This window comes from Amphiprion ocellaris, chromosome 3 (assembly GCF_022539595.1).
Source record: "Amphiprion ocellaris isolate individual 3 ecotype Okinawa chromosome 3, ASM2253959v1, whole genome shotgun sequence".
Classification (NCBI taxonomy): domain Eukaryota; kingdom Metazoa; phylum Chordata; class Actinopteri; family Pomacentridae; genus Amphiprion; species Amphiprion ocellaris.
In genome coordinates this window covers 32,190,923-32,214,246 of record NC_072768.1, presented here as the reverse complement: position 1 = coordinate 32,214,246, position 23,324 = coordinate 32,190,923, and the positions used below count along the sequence as shown (strand labels likewise).

General features: G+C 37.8%; 2 protein-coding genes across 2 annotated transcripts in view; both read right to left on the bottom strand.

The window, feature by feature from the left end:
* The window catches only part of hsf4 (heat shock transcription factor 4), a 28,333-nt gene extending 15,731 nt beyond the window's left edge, over window positions 1-12,602 (bottom strand). The window contains exons 1-5 of the mRNA XM_023287419.3: window positions 10,686-12,602; window positions 6,711-6,819; window positions 6,497-6,624; window positions 5,334-5,458; window positions 632-707 (exon numbers count right to left, since the gene is read on the bottom strand). Coding sequence (XP_023143187.2) covers window positions 632-707; window positions 5,334-5,458; window positions 6,497-6,624; window positions 6,711-6,819; window positions 10,686-10,811 — 564 coding nt within the window. The 5' untranslated portion in view covers window positions 10,812-12,602. The remainder of the gene's footprint in view (window positions 1-631; window positions 708-5,333; window positions 5,459-6,496; window positions 6,625-6,710; window positions 6,820-10,685) is intronic.
* Window positions 12,603-13,289: 687 nt separating this feature from the next.
* Window positions 13,290-21,352, bottom strand: LOC111579898 (cytochrome P450 2F2-like). Its single transcript, XM_023287412.3, has 11 exons — window positions 21,141-21,352; window positions 20,206-20,368; window positions 18,004-18,168; window positions 17,636-17,796; window positions 17,241-17,309; window positions 16,063-16,167; window positions 15,622-15,760; window positions 14,808-14,893; window positions 14,560-14,661; window positions 13,888-14,029; window positions 13,290-13,539 (listed from the first exon to the last, which is right to left on the bottom strand). Exons 1-11 carry the CDS (start codon window positions 21,300-21,302, stop codon window positions 13,358-13,360), a joined length of 1,476 nt encoding a protein of 491 aa, XP_023143180.2. The 5' UTR covers window positions 21,303-21,352; the 3' UTR covers window positions 13,290-13,357.
* Between the last annotated feature and the right edge of the window lie 1,972 nt (window positions 21,353-23,324).

Here is a 23,324-nt window from a genome sequence, read left to right as displayed (position 1 = left end):
TTCTTGCATTGTGCATAGTAAGTTAATCCACGGGCTGTAATCACTGCAGGTTTAGAACAAAGGTTAGGTGCTGTATGTGGTCCAGATGTGCTCACAGGAGAGTCAGGCTAATTCCTGGGTCAGTTTTCTGTGGGTCGGATGAGGAAGAATCTGGGGTGCCAATGAAATCATAATGTGAGGAATAACCTCCTTAAACAGCATTCGTTTTTGACAATTTTATCAATATTTGTGCAATGCTTCTGTCACTGAAATAGGAAGTGCTCTTTTAAGATGCACTTTTACATTGAATTTTTTGCAGTTACTTTTGTAATGTTGAATACAGTCTTTAAAAAAAATCCCCTTAACGTTGTTGTCTTTGACAGTTGTGGCCTAGTAAAATACTCAACACTGATGAAAGAGTCAGCAATGCAACTAATGACAATCCAGTTTTTTTATGACTGCTGGAAAATGTGCCTGATATCTCAAATTGCTACAAAAAAAAACAGTAAAAACACAAAATACTTGAGTAAAAACAGGATTCAGCAAAATAATTTACTTCAAGTTTAAAAGTAATAAATAATCATCATGCAGAATGGGGCTTGTTGACATGAATATGGCTTGTTGCTGGTGCTGCACAGACACACTGACTCACCTTGTTCATGACTTTCTGCTGCTGTGTGTGGTTCTGCCTCAGTGAAACCACTTCTCTCCACAGCACCTCGTTCTGCCTGCAAACAGGAGGAGACAAATCGCAAAGAGCAGGACAAACACAGACAATTTTAAAAAAAAAAAAGAAAAAAAGAAATGTTGAGCAGGGTTTCTGGGTTCTTGTAAAATTTGCTTCCGTTATCATCTGATTAAAAGTCTGACCTGAATATAACTTTTTTTACAGGCATCCTTGATTTGTCCAGATTTGTGAGTAATTTTCAGAATTAGTGGGAGTGTGTTTTTAAATACGATGTACAGATTAAAATTTGTTCAATCACTACCAGTATGCACCTTTTCTTTCCCCTATGTGCACTGCAGTTGGTAAGAACTGGCAGCAAATTGGTAGAACCATATTTTATTTTCTGCTTTCTAGATACTAATCACGCAGTTAAATACTCTACAAATCATTTTTCTCCTAACAATTGTGGTATTCAGTTCAATTTCTAAGGTGTTTTAATGTAGTTCTGACACTACGGAGTTTGCCCACCTTTTGTCGCATCTATTTAGTGTTAAAAAAATCATTAATTTGTCCTCAGTGACAGACAGTATCACTAAGGATGGGTTCATCTCAAAAGCAAGCGTGGTTTTACTCTTCTGCTTTTAAAGTACACAGAAAGCTGCCAGTTGCATGTATGTAGCATGTTTTCATACTGCCTCTACACAGTTGGTCCACACAAGCTCTCTGACTTCCTCTGTTATGAGATTTCGAGCTGGCCGAGTTATTCTGGCTGTCTCAGATTCAAATGATCTGGCTGCTAATTGCACCACCTGACCGATTCCCCAGTGTGCTACTCAAGAGTATCATCAGAGGATTTGGTGGCTGGAGAGTCATCCCACACTGGGATCTCTGGAGGCAGAGGCTGATGACTGTCTGACAGCCTTTCTGCAGCCTGTAAATGCAGTCCAAAACTCGAAATGTAATGCAAAGAGGTAATTTAACTGGAGGAAGTGTGCAGAGTACCTGAACATTAACCTTGTTTACGGTTGGTTAACTCTAGTTTTAGCTGGACCATAGTCACTGTTTGATGCATCTGAGTCAGTGAAATGAATGAAACTGAATCAACTTGCAATCTTCAGTGATTTATGGTTGCAGCAATTAGAATTGTGAAGCTTTTTCTGGACCCACAAGTATAAGTAAGTATAGTTTTATTTTTCATTTACATTTGCAGGAGTACTCCCCTTCGTCTGCAAACACACCTTAATGTGTGAAATTAGTGCCATTTCCCTTTAATGTGCTGACAGCAGAAAACTGCTGTGTTAAATATCACAATAGTTTTAAAGTTAGCCCTCTGCAACTTCAGATTGTGGTTTCAGCGTCTGTATTAAATAGGCTCATTCTGATGCAAATTGTGAGCCAGATTATACTATACAGCCTAAACATTTCCGCTCTTCCAGTCATATCATGTAAAGCTGAAATGACTGATCAATTATTAAATTAACCACCAGTAATCAGTTAATCAGTCTGAGTAGTTTTCTAGAGAAAACAGGCTAAATTCTCTGATTCCAGCTTGTTAAATCTGAATATTTTCTTTGTTCCTTTCCTCTTCTATGACAATAAATTGAATATCTTTGGGTTGTGGGCAAAAAAAGACATTTGAGGACATCATCTTGGCCTTTGGGTAACACTGATTGACATTAAGTGACAATTTATAGGCCAAACTACTGACTGAAAATAATTTGAGGGATTGATCATCCATGAAAATAGTTGTCAGTTGCAGTCCTACTATTGTGTATGAGTCATTTACAGAAGTTCATGAAAACAGCAATAGTTCTTTCATCTTCAGGTTTATATGCATTTCGATTGATTTTCGATATTTCAAAGTAAACTCAGATCCATTATAGAAAAGAACTATTATGGTTAAAAAAAAAAAGAAAGAAAAAAACGTTTATGGAAAGCGTAGTTTTGACTATATTTGCTTGCACAGGTAATGAGGGATGTATGTGTGTGAATATATCCAATGGTACACTCAGTGGCAGAATTTTCATCTGTGTCTGCACTGTTTAAATTCTGTATTGCTGATACACTCCTGTTTGTATGCCAAACACACACTGGCAAAAAAAGAAAAAAAAAAAAGAAGAAATTCATATCATTAACACAAACTTTCAGCTTGCTCCTAACATGACAATTTTATTTTATTCCACATTAATCCATACATTATGTAATGAATTCATAAATCCAGCCTGACATTTTTGACTTACTAATTTTCCTGTTTTTGTTTTTTTTTTTGTTGTTGAATTTTTTTTTTTTTTTTTTTAATGTTTTGTCAAATCACTCTGTAAAGCCAAAAATTCATGCGATTTTAAAATGCAAAGTACAAAACCCTGACTTCTGTGGTGGAATATTGTCCAAGCCTACGTGCAGAACCGTACACGTGACATGTGTTCATCCTTTCTAAGAATGTTGTCGGTCGTTACTGGTGTGTACGTGTGTGTGTGTGTGTGTGTGTTTTAGTCAGGTGAGCAGGTGAACATTCTCTCCTCTCATTAGCAAACAATACTGAGCACAAAGAACCAACAGCACACAATGGACACATGGCAGCTATTTTCAGCAACAATAGCCTCTAGAGATAAAGTCAGTCCATCCACCGGGTGACTTGTTCAAAGTTAGCAAGAGGAATAAAAGACTGCTGACATTAACCCCCCGAAAATGGTTAAAAGCAGGGTTGGTGGGAGGGGGGGTAATTTGGAAACTGTGAAGCATCATGAATCATGACAAAGCTAAAATAAAATACTGCAATTTTCACTGGCATTTAATCATACAAAGTTGTATCCAGACAACAGAGGCGTGATTCAGTGGACAAATTTAACTTTTAAACAGAATGATGTTTCATAGATTTGTTTGTGAAATATTTTCAGCCAGAACGTGTCTCTAGTGTAGTTAAACACAGAATTAGTCATGATGAGGTAAAAAGATGAATCACTTTCACAAGTCAAACTGATCTGACCATTTTAATGTCCGTATCTTTGGCACTTTGACTAAACTGAACTGTAACCAGGCTGAGGGATAAAGGCTGTTGGTTCCAACTCCACCTGTGTTCCTGTGCATGTATTTAGGTTTGAGCAGGTCCGTACTCTCTCTGTCAGAAACCAGCTTTGCATTAAAACTTTGTGTGGGCTTTGTTGGTAGAGAGCGCATTGCTTCAGATGCCTGTGAAACATGAAACAGAATCCAGTATCTCCAGCTGGAATTACGGATCCATGACTTTAAAAGCTTCTCAAATATCAAAACACTCCACAGGTTCACAATAAAGTTGGGCTGGATTTTTCTAAATCTGGAAGGTTATCACAGCGGCAGTCACTATATCTTTCATTATAGCAAGTAAATTAAGAACTACAGACTTTGCATGACAAAGTAATCAGGAATATGCACTGGCAAGTTTTAATTGACCCGCTTAGCCTCCTGCCAGATGCAGCTGTCTGTCTAACACAGCCATAAGCACAGTGTGCACGCAGGAGACTGCACAAGTAATCATTTGCATGTGTAATACTCACAGACTAACCAGTAGTCGTGAATAATATCTGGCTCCAGGTTTCCTGTGTGTCATTTTATACTGGGGTGATTGAATTCAACATAAGCATATATTAATCCTGGTCTTAAAACTATGTTTTAGGCCCTTTTACAAGGCAGGACCTCCAGATTTTGGAGTAATACGGGACCTGTGCCAGGAGATTTTGCACACTACCTTTTAACCCTGAGATGCATAAGTGGGTCAAAAGTGACTCGGTGAGGTCATTTTCTTGCAATATCTTTGTAATGAAAAGTTTTTGTGTTTTGGTATTACAGCAATTCCTCAAAAAACATTCTTTTAATATAATTCCATTGAAATTCATAAATTGCCTTTAATACTTTTAAAGAAATTGGGATATTTGTATTACGACCCCAAGCTCTTTATCACTGATAATATCATAGAAGAGGTGATGAGGGATGGAGAGTAACAACAACTAGAGGAAAAGAGTGGAAAAACAAAATGGATGTTGACATCCTTCTATTGCACTTCTGTGTAATATTCTTCTTTTTCACTAATAAAAATGTTCAAAATCTGTTTTAAAGTGAAAAATAAACACATTTCAAACATGAAATCTTTCTTTTGTGTGACAAAAGTGGCATGAAAACACATTTATTCTCATACAGATCCTTTCTGACCCACTTATGGAAGAGTGTAGGGTCCAATCACTTGTACATCTAAGGGTTAAAATACCTAAACAAATTTGCAATTAACAAAAAAACGTACAACTAGTTGGAATAAATTGAATGCCCAGGGATCCAGGCTTAATCAAACATGAGAACTACCACTGACGTTTATAGCCCTGTTTGTATGGATGCTGGGCTACATGCCTGCAACTCTGGGATAAATGCCTTGCTGAAGGGTACTTTGATGATAATTGTTTTCACTGTTAAGCAAAGAATTCACACCAGTTAAGACTTCACGTCATCAATGATACTACAACAAATTCACATGGGCAGTTTCGTATGTTTTAAAAATACAGAACATGGGGCTCAATGTTTAGACTTGTTGTACATTGAATTTTTGATCCCCTCAACCCAGATCAAATGGAACGAACAAGTCTGAAAACACATAAACCGCAGATAAGGGAGACCATGACAAACACACACACACACACATAATCACAACTTTTGCACTCACTGTTTCATGTCCTGCATCTGACACTCCATGTTGTCCTGTTGTGTTCTGAGAAGCTGAACCTCATACAGCAGTTTACTGAGATCCTCCTGACGAACTTTGGTCTCCTCGCTCTTCACTATGGACACCTGCCAACACAAAACGCAGCAGTTGTCAGCAGAGAGTTCAACGAAATGTTTAGCCTATTACTTGTATTCGTGGTCCCCAGAGGTGGAATCCTAAATACTTTGGTGGTCCCTTGACTTTTTCTTTTCCCACTGGTAGATGTACTTCTATTGTTGAGTAAACTGTGCTGACAACTATTCAATGCATTGCTATGAAATTTGGTTCAGACATTCATATTCCCATCAGGGTGAATTGTGGTGACTTTGTCGATCCCCCCCCTTTTTTAAATCAGGTGCCATTCAAGTCAAGATTTTGTCTGCAAGACGTACTTACAATAAGCATCAGCTGTACTTTGTGATTAGTGCAAATTAGAAAGCAGCATATACTGATGTTTGCGGGTGTAATACTGACTATTTAGTTCAAAGCTCTGCTGTTTCTATCGGGAGCGAAGGTGATATTGTCACATCAGTTCTAGTCTTTGTTCCACTAACTACTGTATCAGTTTCTCATAAAACATTTCTTTCTTCTGTCTTTCAGAAAGACTGAATGGGTTCTTGAAGTTTACTCTCTTTGTTCTAAGACAAATCTGCATCCAGCACAGTATATCCAGAACAGTTCTGACATTTTACATTACATCTTAAATACAGATGACCTACAACTGAACTAATTATCAAATGATGAGAGAAATCTGTGCTTTGTGATACAGTGATGTTGCAAAAGCATTCAAGCAGGCTGAAAAGAGGGTAAAAAGAGGTTTTTGACTGAATAGCAACTGGTTTTCAACTAGAAATTGACATTGAAATCTTGACTTTTTTTTTTTTTTAAATTTTATAAGAAATTGTGTTTTTGGACATCATAAACAAAACCTGCTTGACCAAGTGAAACATGTTTACTGAACTTTGGCTTAGGAAACCTGATAGTTGATGGAACATTTATATGCTTCAGTCACAGGTGCACTCAGTCCATCCCCTAATACAACAGTATAAAGCTTGTCTACATTATATTAAGGCCATTTTCTGGTCCGTTTGTGTTTGAGATGCTGTGATTTTTGGTCTCCATACCTTCCTCTTGATATGTTCCAGCATGTGTTCATGACCCTGCAGGAAGTACAGATGCTGGAACTCCGTGTCGTCTCTCTCAGGCTTCACCAGACCGCTTTGCTCGATGTTCACCACTTTACGGAAACCGTCTAGAAGAGCAAACACACACGCAAAGAAGAAATAAACACTGTAATACAGGAAAAAGGAGAAGTGAAGAGCAAAGGAGAGCACTTACACATGTTGAGCTGTCGAACAAAGCTCGCCATGTTATTGTGTTTAAAGTACTTCGGCAGAACCTCCTTGGCGAAGCGTCCCTGGTCGAACACATGAAAACTGGTCCCAGTCTGAGACAGAGAGCAGAGTCAAGAATGTAGAGTTAGTTAACAGAATTTGGAAATGATAACTCACACATTGTGAAAAGAAGATGTTAGTATTTACAGTGACCTAACAGATTAATCTTGATGTAATGCTGATCCAAAATCAATCTGAATATAAAGCAAAACATCTGACCTGAGAAAGTGTTAATTAGTTTTTCAGAATATTTTTTGGACATTTTCCCGTTTATCAGATAGTTACAGTTGCGACAGGTAATGAGAGGAAACCAGAGACTCACTCTGTGAAGGCGTTTACATCCACCTGACATGCGCTCTAATCAGCTGGCTATTGGTTCATCGGCTTTTTCAGTTGAAGGTAAATAAAGAAGACCCAGTTGATGCTGTTAGAAGTGCAAATGTATAGCTTTCAGCAAACTGCTGCCTGTTCAGAGGGAACTGAATTAAGCTTCCAGCTGCTACTTAGCTGGCAGAAATGCTGCAGAAAAATAGATAAAATGCTGCTGTTTATTTATATCTTCCTGTTAAAAATAGGATTGTTGAACATACACTGCTTCACGTCCAGTGTGCATATAAGAAAATGATCAAAAAGACAAGAGAAGACTATAATATATGTCCAAATAAAAAGACCCATGAGAAGTCCAATAGCTGCAGTTTCAGCAAACTGCTAAACATGTCATTTCAGTAACAGCATTTTAGAGGCTACTCTGTTGCATGAGTGAACAAAGAGACAGAATAGTTGTTCTGAATTAACTTGAAATGAGTATGATTCCTTTGGTGCACTGATATACTTCATAGCTTCAGACACCTGATTTACTTCGGAGGGTCCCTTTTCTGTCTGTTCAGGTGCTGTTTTGACTCGTAGTGTGCAGCAGTGAAGGACAAAAGCATAATATGATAAATAATTTAACTATGATCTATTAAGTTGAAGTGAAAGTCCCTGACCGTATTAAAATAAAGCATCTGGTTTGGATATGAAGGACTGAAAGACGGAGTGGTTACTGCACAGATAACAGTAATCGAGAAACTGGATATTTTAAGCAAAAAGCAGCAATTATATATTGTCAATGTTACTCTGCATTTTATGCAAACACGATATACCCAGAGTAAATAATGTTACTAATGCACATCAGTTGAAGGAACACTACTTTTGGACATAATTAATGTGACCAAACCCAAAGTTCATCAGTGATAAACTGCAACATAAATGTTGTAAATGCATGTCACTGCCCATTTCTGCAACAAACAGAAGGATGCTGCATTTGAAATAATGTTACCTGAATAATGAAAGAAGTTTGCAAGAATTCAATCTATTTTTCCCACAGTGCAAAATCTATTCATCAGCTGCCAGTTTCAGCTCAGTCAGCCAATCAGACTGTTTCTCCGTCTCTCAGTGATGAATCATGCTCTCTCACCCAGACTTACTGAACAACTATTTGCTTTGGAAGCGGTATTGTGTGAAAAATCCTACATACTTTATTCACATCTAAAGAAAGTTAACAAGCACCATTTGGTGTGAAAGCTGAGAAGCTTAGATGTTTCTTCTAAGGCATTGCTGTTATTTTTTATATTCACTTTCCTGAGAGTCTGACAGTGTAACAGCTGATGCTGCCCTTTAACTTGAGATGTTGTGGGATTGGACGGCATCTGTTTGTGTTTCTGTCCCTTCGAAGAGGAACAAAGATGCTTCCCTCAAACTGTTTATATCATTAAATCCTTGTCTTTGTGCCATCCTGCACAATTTATACCAAAGAAAAATAGAGTAAACAAAGCGCAACATATTGTCTCTGTTTTTATCATGCTAAAAATACTATTAAAATTCAATTAGAAACTGATGTTACTTGCAATTTCTTCTCGTGAAAGGTTAAATGTAGATTTAATGATAAATCTAAATTTAAAATAGGTTTTTAGAGAACAATAATACTACCATTTAATAAGCGCTAAGAACCCTTACCAAGATCACGTGATTGTAAAGTTGACTGTTATATTCATCTTTCACACACTGCATGTTATTGACTTAATATAAGTACAATCAACTGAATGAACCATCCTCAAGAAAGACTGAAATTATACCCATCTTTTTCAGGCCTCAAAAAATAAATTAATAAAAAAAATAGTCTCAATGACGCCCCCAAGTCGTGCTTCAGATGTGTATAAGCTGGTAGCAGTTTCACCAAAGACTAACTTCCCTTCTAAACCTCCCGAAAGGTTCCACTTAAATAAATGTTCAGGGTAAAATGCTCTAATATCATAAAAGACAAGCTGTTTTTTTATTTTTTTTGCTTTTATAACTTTTTAATTTGGTTAATTTATCATCCAGATTAATCTTGTGATCATGTTGTGAGCCATGAATAGGAAACCACAAGACTTAATTGACAACCAGTAACTCAACTATTACACAGTGATCCATCAGCAAACACATGTGCAATAAAGATCTTTCTTCCCCCTGTTTTAAAAAAAAATCTTCCATCTCTATTGCATACTTCTACTTGAAAGACCTCAGGCTACCAGGAGTTTCTCATCAAGGCAGCAAGAAGGAAGCTACATGCACTGGTTAATTCTGGTGTTAAACATAAGGATTAAAAAATGTCTTAGATGCCACAGTTTTTTATTATAGTGAAGTGTTATTTGTTTTTCAGTGTATTTGCTCAGAATCAGACAATAATATGTGAGCGGTTGATGTATTCTTGAATTAAAAAATGTTTCCTTCTAAATAAGTGAATAACATCAATTTTATAACATTAGCAAGGTGTGGAAAAAAAAATGGAGAATGATCAAAATTAAATGTAACATTAACCAACAGTCAGGTTATATTCTCTTTAAAGTAGCTAATTTCATATGGGAAGCTTGTGCTTATTAATAAGATAAATATACTTTACATTTTTATCCTAAATAAGAAAGAAATAAAAACCTGATGTGATACACACTGTGAGATACAACAACCATTTGCTGTGTTCAATCATCCTATGCCTTCCAGGTGGGACTATTTCAATGCTGATATTAAGAAATCTGAACTCAGCGTAACACTCTACAAGAAGGAATATTCAGCTGGTTTTCTACTGAACTATGAATCATAAGTGCCCCAGTGTGAGCTCCATAGTTAGACCCTTCTCAGAAATACAACTATTTACGAAGCTACAAGAGCAAGATCAGGCCTTGGTGTTGACAGCGTGGTTTGGGAGCAAGTTCACCTCTTGTTGGATGGTTAATTCACTAGAAATGGTTCTGCAACAGTCACGTTAAGCAGAACAATAGGCAAACAGGTTGAGGAGGAGCTACTGTAAAAGCCCAAAGTTGGGCTTCCCTTCCTTTGTGACCACAACATTCACCTTTCAAGCAGTTTTAGAGAACTGCTACAGGCTGCTTTCACAAGAACACAAAGCTCATACTTATATGTTGAGGCCCTTCTACTATGTCACCTATATACACGATTGTATGGATGTGATTCAAATTTTTAAAAATGTAACTAAACATTAATTATACTTTTTATTTGGATTTTTTTTTACCTCATAAAGTCTGACATTTTTGTTTTTTAGCTAAAATTAGTGTATTTTCAGTCTGATTAGCTCTGATAACTTGTGTGCATCTTTCATCTTAGATTTCTTTTTCATACAGTAATGGGCAGAGTTTCTTATTTTCTTGTTGCAATATACAAAATTGCTCTATTTTGCAAAGATGTTTGACTTTCTGACTGTCATCAGACAACAGCAGGTAAGTGACAGACACTGGAAAAGTCTTGTATACTACAAGAGCAAGTCCACTTTTTGAGGGTTTCACAGACAGACATGCATTTCAAGAATATGTCTAGTGCACTTTAGTGGACTTTTAACCCTTAAAATAATGAGCTTTGTGACATTAGGTTAAGAGGAGTGACTCACAGCGCTCCAGCAGATGAGGTGGTTGGTATCCGGGTCCTCCACCAGCGTCCACAGCTTGGTGAGGAAGGCTGGAACGTTGCTGGCGTAGCTGCCATCTACACCCACGGCTCCTGGAGACTCCTGCATAATGACACCTGTCCACTTCCAAGACGACAAACCAAACGTGCGTATATGTATGTTTATATGTGTGTTGGCGTATGTATAAATAGGCTCCCAGACTAGTCCATATTTGACAAACTCCACTTCTGATGGTCCTTTACTGATAATCCCAAGTTTGCCTCAGTGTCTTCGATTCCATTTCAAGCGGTTGCCGTCCGTCCTTGATGACACAAACTCGCGCTTTCTCTTCTCTTGACCCCCCTTTGTGGCTCTTTCACTTTCTTTTTCCCTTTCGCTCTCCTCCCTGTGTCCTCGCTGTCACACCAGTCATCCAACTGAATGTCATTACAGAAGGTCCATGTCAGCACACACACACACACACACACACAAACTCACAATTCAAGCCCACCTCCCCCCGGCCTCCCGCTGACAATCAACAGACCGCCCAGTAAAACAATACAGCATCCACACAAAAGCTCCAATAATGCACCACTGTCCCACCATCAAAAGGCTAAACTGAATAGAGCAGGGTTCAGAGGGCCTGCATATCAGGCATAAGAGACAAGTCCTGACTTATTTCTGAGACTGAACACAGATGTCTTGAAATAGTTGAAATATTAGGCTATTTTCTCACAGCAACTAAACATGCTTACATTTTTATAATCTAATTCAATCATAAACAGACATTACTGCATTTTATAGGAGGATATTGAGCTGCAAATCCACACAAGTGGATCTGCATCTAATATCTAGACTCCAGAGACTGAATCCTGGCAATTTTGGTGACTAACTTCCTTTGTAGCACCACCATCAGGTCAAATTTTCTGCTTGAACACAAGAAATACCAACATCCAAAGTGCAGATCTGCCTTTAATTTATTATTCATGCTTCCCAAAGGATGACTACTGTCTATTTGACCCTCCATCCTTATTGTGGTGACATATTTACACCATTATGTCAAATACAGACCTAAGAAATGTGAACAAGTTATCATTACATTCACAGCATTCTTTGAAAACCATGTTACACATGATTAGGTGTTACACAGATGGTTTAGTTGGTAATGTTTGTTTCAGTTGTACATTGCTAATGAAAGGGAGAGGGGGCATTTGAGTTTTACTACAATCATAACATCTGGTTGAAGGTTTATATGATCAGTTAGAACAAAAATGATGAAATGTAATGCTTTGATTTCCTATAAACTTTACTATTGCAACCTTAGGTATTCTGTACACACATTACATTTTGGGTTAATTTACCTTTGAAGCTTTTCCATGTTGATTAATGTTGCTTATTAAGTTGTGCATTTTTATTTTTGACCATTTGAGTTACATTATATTAGTCATTATTCCATTCTCAATTGCAGCATTTAGTTTTTCAACCTTAAACATTTCACGTTATTTTAATGCTGTAAAATGATGCACAAAAAGCTTCAAATGCACAACATCAGATTTGTTGCATCCAGTAGAGGTCACAGTTTCAAGGGTTTAAAGGAAATCCTTCCTTCTGTGATTGTAGCAGACTGAAAAGCAGTTTTTACTGCCAAGGTTCTAAATGTGTTTCACCTCAGACCACACCAGCCATCACCGAAGGGAAATAGGGGTTTCCAGAAGTGTGCTATCAACTCGTGACTGTGCCTTCAAGTGGCTGTTGTACATGTGCACATCTTTAAACAAGGTGAAAAGATAAAGCATTGGAAGTTAGCAAAGATACGTCCCTGGTAAGTGTTAAGTTTTCCCCAGAGTTTCTTTCTATGTATGTATTAAACCCCAAGAACTCAACTCACCTCTCTTCGACTTGCTGCAGCTCAAGCACACCAGCTCACCTGCGACTCAAACACTGCAAAATTACTTTTTGCGACACAATGGCAAGTTTTACTATCTGAGTAATTCAGCCACACATGTTCAAACTGGAAACAGATTCTGAAATAGAGTAACGTTACAGTGACGCTGCAAGTTGACAGGATTAGTTCTTTAGGTTTATTGAAATTTTGAAAATCTGTACTGTAATTTCCAGGAAGACATGCTAAGCCATGGACTGGACTACTTCCTTAAGTGTCTCCCTACATAGAAAAATCACTACATGGACATATTAAAAAAGTAAGAAACTTAACACATAGGGATGCTACCCTACAAACAAGATGAAAGTCATACTCTTTCTAGAGTTATGTTTTGATAGCATGCCAAAAAAACAAACAAACCACAAGCAGCTGCCCATTTACACATGCAGCAGACATTTAACTTGAAGTGATATGTTTTACAATTAAACTCTAATGTTTTCATGTTTACCTCCCAACAACAAAATGACTAGAAACATGACATAAAATCTGCTTCAGTCTGATAATTAGGCTTTTATTAAGCCTTTAAAGTAGAAAAATGGATTGAAAGAGAGTTAATTTTGTTGCCAGGGGTTGGAAATGCTCTGATTGTTTGACTCGTGCTGCATCAGAAAGCTAAATAAAAGTGAAAAAAAATAGACACTGATTTTAAAAAATGCTGTTGGATCTCAAGTGGAAATGCATTGTTTGCTTTATTAGCAGAATAACCTTTGTCTAGGAATTGCGGCATCGTAGCTTATCCTCTGAGCTGGACCTTCATGCGATACGGTTTGGGGGTTTGGGTCGACCCAAAGACTGGAGTGTAGTCTGGTTCTCCTGCATCTTCAGGCCAGATGAACTTAAACTTCCTCAGCAGAGTCACCACAAAGAGGAAGAGCTCCATACGAGCCAAAGCCTCTCCGAGACACTTCCGAGGACCTGAGATTTAAAATACCCACAAAACTTGCATTACAAATCAAAGTCAAGTTTACTTTCAATTCATAGACAGGATTGAAATGCCGTTTCTCTCAGACCTCAGTACAAACATTTAAGGCACAGCAGAAAAAACAAAAGGGATAAAGACACTAAGAAACAAGCAATGCAGTGCAGGTTATAATAAAACTGCTTGGTTGTTGTGCAACTAGATAGATATTTACAAATGTAAAAGCAGTGCAATATTACAATTGGTGCAAAGTAAGATGTGATAAAAAAATCCACTCTGAACATAAGAAAAAGAATCTTGGTGTGCGAGGACAATGTTATGTTATTAAAAACCATTTCACACACCTGCAGAGAAAGGCAGGAAGGCATCTGGTTTAACAAACTCTCCCTGATCGTTGAGGAAGTTTTCAGGGTTGAATTCACGAGGCGATTTCCACTGTCCCTCCTCAAACATCACTGACGACAAGTTGGGGATGATAATGGTTCCCTGTAGAACACATAAGTATGAAACTCATTCCATAAAGATCAAACATCCAGTAATATAAAGTTGTACAATATGGTTCAAAAGTTTGCTGTCACCCAGGCAATTTCATGTTTTCCATGAAAACTCACACTTTTATTCATGTGCTAACATAATTGCACAAGTGTTTTCTAATCATCAATTAGCCTTTCAACACCATTAGCTAACACAATGTAGCATTAGAACACAGGAGTGATGGTTGCTGGAAATGTTCCTCTGTACCCCTATGGAGATATTCCATTAAAAATCAGCTATTTCCAGCTGAAATAATCATTTACCACATTAACAATGTCTACACTGGATTTCTGATTCATTTAATGTTATCTTAATTAAAAAAAAAAGAACATTTCTAAGTGACTCACAAACTTAAATGATAAGACTTTGCAAGAACTTCCCTCTGCAGTGCAAGTTTCTCAGTTTTATCCTTCCAAGTAAAATGTTTAGAGGTATAGTAACACTCCCTGCAATGATTAGAATAAAAACAGATTCTGTTTTACCCTGGGTATGGAGTGTCCCATTAACTCTGTGTCTTTGGAGGTTCTGTGAAAAACAGCGAGTGGAACAGTATCAGCCAACCTCTGGATCTCATGAATAACAGCCTGTGTGACAGAAATCTGTTAGAGCATCACATTGCACCACTGTAACATCTAGAAATACAAGGCACAATTTTTTTTCTTTCCTGCGACATAAGAACAAAATCAGATAGTGAAGCATAAATAAAAGTTGAAATCAATAATCCATTCACCTGCATGTAGGGCATCTGGTGCCTGTCTTCAAAGCTGGCTTGATCCTTCCCATCCAGAACTTTGTCTATTTCCTGTTGACAACGCTCTGAGAAATACAGATGAAGAGCTGTGAGAGGCGAAGGGAGAACTGGAGACATGTCTGAGAGAATGAGTCCCTGAAGCACAGACATTTTAAAAGATCCAAATGCTCTCATACGAGTCACACAATAAATGCAGAAGCATCATTTGTAATTGCTTCGAGTCTCCTTGTAGTCATTTTGCAAGTTTTTGTGAATGCTTTGCGTCTCTTTTTGGTAATTTTGTGTCTCTTTGACGTCATTTTCCATCTCTTTATGATGAGCTTGGATTTATTTGTAGCAGCTTCGTCTTCTTGTGTATCTCTTTGTGATGAGCTGAGTCATTTCTGCAGTTGTTTCAGTTGTCTCTGTGGGTATTTTAAGTCTCTATGTGGTTGTTTTAAGCCTTTTTATAGTCGTCTTGCAGCCATTTGTGGTTATTTAATGGAAATTCTAAGAATCACCTCAAACCTGGAAAAGACTCTGGCTGAAAATCCTGTTCAGTAATTTTGCCACAGTGACATGTCTGGGTTTGTATGTTACATAAGTTATGAATAGATATCCCTGTGGCAAAATGTGGCATTTTGTGTATGATCAGAATCATTAGGACACTTTGTCTGGGAAGCATGACTATCTGGACAAAATGTCACGCCATTCCGAGTGTTGAGATATTTCATTCTGCACCAACGGCCGATCGACTGACCCTCAATGCTAATATGGCTTAAAAAAAAGAAAGACAGATCACAGATAAGTGTACCCTGCGCCTCTGGATAGTTCATCAGATAGAGGAAGGCAGTCAGCACGGTGTTGGCGGTTGTGTCGGTTCCAGCAAAGTGGAGATCCAAAAGCAAAGCACAGAGCTGGTCTTCAGAGAACGATGAGTCATCGTTTCCTCTCTGTGCAGGTGGACGAGAGAGAAGAAAGTGAGTGAATGATGTAAACTATTTCCCCACTGTCATCACATACCTGAGCTAAAACACTGGAGTGGTGGACAACGTTAGAATGTCAGAATCAGTTTTACTGCTGAGGAGGGTTTCACATATAAGAGAATGTGACATGGTGTTTTGGTGCATAATATTAAATGGCAATAAGTATAACATATGTTAGAGAAGGATAAAAGAAAAAAAAAGCTTTGCAAGTCAACTAGAAAAATAAATAGCAGCATGTCAGGTTCAGATCAGCAGACACAAACACAAACCTTATCCAGTTCATCCAGGTAGCAGTCTATGAAATGCCTCGGTTTACCAGGAACTCTGGTCTTTTTGTTCTCAGCCAACATCTCCATACGTTTGTCATGTGACATCTGGCAGGAAAAGAAGAAAAGCCTTTTTCTAAACCATTTTAAAGACCTGATAACCCTCTCAAGGGCACTTTTCCCCAGTGATGTTGTATTGCTTCTTTATGTTGCTACCGTGATGAATTTAAACCCATTCACAGCAGCCCACAGTTCCACTTATCGGCCATAAACTTTGACACAGGTAATATATACTAGTAGCAGTGTATGAAACTGCTGTTCCAGGCAGCTGCTCCTTGTGATTTTCCAGAAGGCCACGTTCAGTAAGAAAATAATAAAGCTATTCATCAGTCTTGTGGAGTTGTGCTGTTTGGGGCCATTTCTATTCATCTCATCATGGCATAGTGACGCATTTGATATCACATTTGTTTTGCGTTGCAACGTGCCTTCAGTGTACAGCTGAGACTGAGTTACTCTGACCTGCTAATCAAACAAGCGTCTCCCTGCTTCTCCCTCTACCATCCTGAATGTTCAAGGTTTTTCCATTTCCTTCAATAACTGCCTGTTTCTTTCTTTTGTCCACATCTTTCTTACTCAACCCTCCCTCAGCTTAAGATTTCATTTACCTCCCTTTGTTATAGCTGTTAAATCATGTAATATCTACCCAAGGAACCAGCACAAAATTCTGTACCAACAATAAGGTTGTTTTCAACTACAGCAACTTTCAGCATGGCCCAAACCTTTGTATGTGTTCCAACTAGAATAGCCACCCCTGTAACCCTTTTCATGCCATTTGCAGGGGAGAAAAAACTACCTAGTGTATGTACATCTGAACAACTCCTGTCTCGAAGCTGATTGGTTTAGAGAAGACAAACCCAAAGGACATTTTTTGGTACCATTTTTTCTGCAGCTCTGCTTTCCTTTCTATTTCCATTTCAAAACTTATTCATTATGCTCAACAATCTCTCCCTTTGTGTGTTGATTCTTCCTGGTTTGCAGGATTTTTAAAATTTAATTTCTTGGCCATTAGAAATTTCTTTGCGTTTAGCAACTTCACTGATTCAAGCAATGAGCTGTTTTCTCTGTGATAAAACCCAAAGGTTGTTCACTGGACTGTGGAATGAAAATTTTACCAAACATACCTTAAACAACTCGAAGGCTCTCCTAAAAGGCAGCGGCAGGTTGCGCACAATGGGAATAAAGTCATAAATCTGTATGGAAAAGAAAAAATAATGAGTTACAAAGTTTAAAAAATTTCTGAGCATGCCCAGGTCATTCTAACAGAGACATCATACTGTAGCTTGCAGTGGAAATTTGATAATAAACTGACTGTTTTGCTAAATGATAAACTTTAGAGCTACAAAAATATATGATACTGAGAGAGAGTCTATCATCAAAACCACGTCTGTTTGTTCTCAAACTTAAGATATAATAATCCTGACAAGTCCAATTTAACAGTTTATTATTCAATATTATCCCATTATTTACAGGGAGCATGTTTATAGGCCAGTTTAACTAGTGATGGTGTGTAACTCACCATACCCCAGCGGCCGTTGATTATTTTGGAGGTTTCGTGCATTAAGCCAACAGAAAACTTCATGAACTCGTCGTCATAATCGAACTTCTTAGCAAACAGAATTTGGCACATGATGTTGGAGGCTGCATTGTGGAACAGCAGTTGAGGATCCGTGGCTTTACCTGGGAAACAACATGAACAATGATCCCAGCATGACCTTAACCAAAACAGCCACTGATAGTTTAAATATTTTTTAAAAAAGGAAAAGGAATTTCAGCTGAAGGGTCAAAAGATTCATTTCTACATCCTTTTATCTTACTCAGTGTCAGCTTTAGGCCATAAAAAAACAAAAACACAATCTGTATGTCCTCGTTGGCAAATGGACATACCAGCTCTCTCCTCCAGAATCTTAGTAACACACTCTATCTCTCCCAGAATCCTTTGCTCCATGGTGTGTTTCCCCAGACCGAGGTCTCTCAGTGTCATCAGACCAAAGCGGCGATGGTCTCTCCAGCCAGGAGTGTTATCTGCTAGAATCACTCCTGGAGCGTGAGCTATAATGCAGAAAAAAAGAGGTCAATTTAAAACTTACAAAGAAAGGTCTAGTCATTTTTTAATTTGATTTTAAATGCACTGAATGAAGCTTCATAATAAACAACTGCTTGAGCTGCCGACTGAATCACTGCCATCAGTTTAATTGAATGTAATCCTGATGAAACTGTGCTCAGCAGCAGGCATTTCTGTTCCTCACATTATTATCTTTTAATGTAATAAGTTTATTTACTAGAGTGCTGTACTTAGGTGAAAGCTAAGCGAGGTACTTTCGAATGTCAGTCAGTTATGAGCCGTTCGTAAGAGGTGCTTTCATTTTTTTTTAAGTTTGAAGCTACAAAAAGTAAACATATCCAATATTTTTATATAAATGCTCCGACTTCGTGCAAAATTCAAAAATTTAAATTAGTGTAGAACTTAACTAGTTCACTGTATGAAAAAATAACTAAAGTAGGTCTGCCTCAGCCAGCTTCATCAGCAAATACAGTGTAAGAAAGTATAAAATAATCAGAGGAACCATTATTTCCGTAGAAGCTGAAATTTAATTTGACACTTAAGTACATTATGTTGACACTGCTTCTGTATTTCTACTTAAAGAGTCCACATTATGTGCTTTTACAAGTGTATCATTTTATTTCGGGGATGCACTAGAATATGCTTACATGTTTTAATATTCAATAAACATTTTAATAACACTGTACAATGATACAGCAGCTCTTCTCACCCTCTGTCTGAAATATTGAAGTTCCTATTTCTGAAAATCTGATTTCCCAAATGTGGTAATTTTGGTTTTTGTAATGCCACATCTCTGAGTATGGAGCTATTGTCCTAGCACAGGCAGCTCTACAGAGGAAATAATGGCATCCTGGTGTTTTAATATGCTACATGGTGACATAAAAAGTAACAGAATAAAAACCCTGGTTTCAAATGAGGCGTTTTGGGAAGGTAAGGGGAAGCGTTTTCTTTCACTTGGGCTTTAATTTGCAGATCTCTTACATGCACAAAAAAGCTACAACACCCAAAAGTGAAGTGAAAAATCTAAATAGTATAATAAGCATTTTTACAAAGTGTTGGGCTTTTTTTGTACTTTACCTATTTCACCACTGCTACCACAAGATGGTGCCATTGTCAGTAACTTTTTTACATCAGGACTATGGTGGAGTTTGGTCTAGTTAAGTACCAGTTGAACGATTATTTTACATTACATTTATTTTCCTGCTGTATTTGAGGTCTTTAAGATTGGGATACTACTGTACAGAGATTTTTTCTACTTAATTCTACTCTATACTTACATACATTCCCTTTTAGACCAATATGTCTCCATTATATTTTAGCTGTTATAAAATATTATTTTGCAGTTTAGGAGTTTACTAAAGTAGGATTTTATCCACTTTTAGATCCTTCAATCTTATAATTTTACACTTATTATGAATGCAGAGCCACACACCTGACATAGTTTTGCATTGAGATGTTAACTGTTTAAACCTTTTAAATGATCACTACAGAAAATTTATCTGATTCAGATTCAGACAACTGTATTTGTCCGCAGGGGGCAATTAAAATCTTTATCAGAAATTTAAAAAATTAAAATCATGCATCAGAGTAGAATTCAATATAAGTGTAAATTCCTAAATAAAACTCAGTATGTAGTAGTTTGCATGATGATACTTAACTTTCATGTGATGTGATGATTGTGAAGCAGTAAAGACCTATAGTAACTCATTCTGTGTCATTTTATTTGCACAGAAAGACATTTTTGGATTTCCTTGGTATCTGTGCACAGTTTTTGTATTATGCTATAAAAGCATTTTAGTATTTCCTCAGTGTAGTAGCCAGAGGATGGTGTACTAAAAAGAGAAGGGACCCCACTGGGGCAACACATGGGCATCAGATTTTTGTGTTACACTACTGAAAATAAAGGACTGTAAATTCTTTGTGGTGACACAGAGAGCACCATATTTCTGACAGTATATGGGTGCATATCAGAGTCAGACAGGTCTCTGCATGAATGAAAAACAAAGTCAAAAGAGTCGTGGTACCTTTCACCTGGACAGCTCGATTAACCATCAGATCTTGTGGTCGGCCTGAGAAGTCGGCACTTTTGTCAACCAGAGCTTCCTTTAAGGCCTGCAGCCCGTTAATGACGACCGCAGGCCTGGGACCCATGAACAGGCTGTAGACGTTCCCATAGCGTTTGGCCAACTAGAGACAGAGAATCAGTGTAAAGCTTTATTTGCTCTATATAGCTGTTACTTTTTTCTTTTTCTTTTTTTTTTAAAAAAGCACAGGTAAAATTACTGGAATGAAGGTGACATTTCAGAACAATAAGCCACTGCAACAATTGTGCAATTTGCAAGTTATCATTATTAGTCCAAAATAAATGACCTCACTTTAAAGCTTACATAATATCTACCTTTACTTGCAGGATGAACTGCCGCACTGTAAAGCATTTTCATTCTCCTGAATTTGTCGCTGGTAAATAATTGACTGTGTGATAACAGAGCGTCCTGGGTCATTTCAGGTGAAGAGCTCAGCTTCAGAACAACAGCAGTATGAAATAACTGTTGTCGAACTAATATTTTACGACATATCAACCTATTTTTAACTATATTTTTTGTGAGCAAAAACCATTATTTCAAACAAGAAAAGTTACATTCATATCAGCTCAGACCTGTCAACAGTAACAGATGAAAAATAATCAGAATCTCTGGATTAAACAAGCTGTATTATACCCATTTAAGTTATTAAAACCAGAATCAGTAACTTTCGGTAACTGAGATCAAGATTTAATTTGCAAAGTAGACTTGAAAACAGCACATAGACAAAAAAACAGTCAAACAAAAGCACATAAAGCGTCATACAGGATCACAGACATAATTTAAAAGAATTGAAGTTAAAAGTTTGAAACCTTGACTACTCTGGGCAGAAAAGTAATATCCAAGCTGGTTTCCTTGGGAACAGTGTTTAACTTTACCCTGTCCAGGTCTGCAAGAGGACTCTCTAGGCTGAGCTCCAGCAGGTTTCCCAGCACTGGGATGGGTCGGGGGCCTGGAGGGAAGTTTTTAGCCCTTTGTGTTGGAAAGAGCAGCAGAAACAGCAAAACTATCACCAAGTATAGCGTTACAATCGCAAGCATGATGAAGCTGTGATTCCAGTGAATTCACGCTAACCTTCTCATTCCGCCACTATCTTATCTTTGCAAACACACACATAACCTTTGCACAGTCATGGGGTCTACAGAGTAAAATGCATCAGGTTTGTTTGCACTGATTTGACCTGAAGAGCTTCCTGCAGTTGTTAGAAGATAAATGTTTGGTCATCACTGAGAAAACTGTGTCTTCAGACAGAGCAGGAATCATGACATGCAGACAGAGTGTTAAGGTGGAAGAAGCATTATTGGTCAGATAAAAGGATGCTTTTTCTCTCCCATATTGTGAAATATCATTGTGTTCTAAATTATGTTTATTTGGTATATTTCCTTCTATATGTAGTTTAAGCTGTGAGAAAATTAAGATGTCAGTGCCCCAAGTGTTCAGTGACCCTCTTTAAGCCAATGGCTTTGCTTTAAAGGGGAAATCCAGGGTTTTAGAAAAGGTAATTTTAATAAGCAGTACTAAAAAAACAAAATGAGCACAGCCAGTCCAATATCTCTAAATTATATTAGTAAAAATGCCGGAAGAAAATTTACTTAACCAAGTTCCTGAGTCAACAATGTCTATGTACTGAGTATGAATGCACATTTACCCAACGCTTACACACCATTGTTGAAATAGCAACACTGTATCAAAGAACATCACTGCTGTAATACAAGATACTAAAGCAATGTCTGATCCTGTCTCCTGCCTTCGATTGGTTTGACACTTTGATCTCATCATTCCTTTGTCTTGCAGATTCCCAGATGTCTTAATCTTTTCTAATTGTTTAGTAAATATATGCAAATCATACCCTAGCCACCCAACCTTTGCAAACTGCCCATCCAAAAGAAAGTTGCACAATAATATTTCATTGGACCGCCTTTAGCTCTGAGAATGACACACATTTGCTGTGGCATCGTTTCGATAAGCTTCTGCAAAGTCACAGGATTTATTTCTGTCCAGAGTTGCACTCATTTTCTACCAAAATCTTAAATCGATAATGGGAGAGTCAGACCGCTGTGCAAAGTCTTCTCCAGTACATCCCAAACACTCTCAATGGGGCTGAGGTCTGGACTCTGTGGAAACCAATCCATGTGTGAAAATGACGTCTCATGCTCCCTGATTCACTCATTCACAATTTGAGTCCCATGAATCCTGGCATTTCCATCTTGGAACATGTCCATGTCATCAGTGAAGAAAAATTCCATTGATGTAAAGACCTGGTCATTCAGTATCTTCAGGTAATCAGCTGACCTCATTCTTTGGGAACATAACGTTGCTGAACCTGACCAACCCCAGATCATAACTCTAACCCCCACAGGCTGGTAGACACTAGACATGATGAGTGCATCACTTTATCCACCTCTCTTCTTACCCTCATGTTCCCATCACTTTGGAACAGGGTAAATCTGGACTCATCAGACCACATGACCTTCTTTCATTGCTCCAGTGTCCAATCTTTATGCTACCTAGCAAATTGAAGCCTTTTTTTCTGATTAGTCTCAATGATCAATGGTATTCTTAGGGCTACACAGCTTTTTAGTCCCAATCCCTTGAATTCCCTTCGCATTGTCCATGTGGAAATGCTCTTACTTTCACTATTCAACATAGCCATGAATTCACCTGTTTATTTCCTACGATCATCTAAGAGTTTGCTCCAACCACTTTCATCACTGCAGTAACTATCCAGTGGAAGGCGCTTACCTCTTTGCTTAGATAAATCCAAGTGGGACAGGCAGTGTTTATTCTACCCTCCTTTTAAGGGAAGAAAAAAATCAGGAGAGACCTCAGATGCAGATACACAAGAAAACTTTAAACCAAACTCAAAGGTGTAACACAGGCTGGCAGGAGAACAACAAAACACAGCTGGTAATGCAGGAAAGCACAACGTAAAAATTCAAGTAATAATAATTCAAAACCTCCCCCAACAAAAAGCTAAAAAACACAAACCTGGTGAGCACATGGAGTAAATCAGGCAAGTACCAGGTAGGTGAACATAAGGGAAGCAAACTGACAAGACAGGA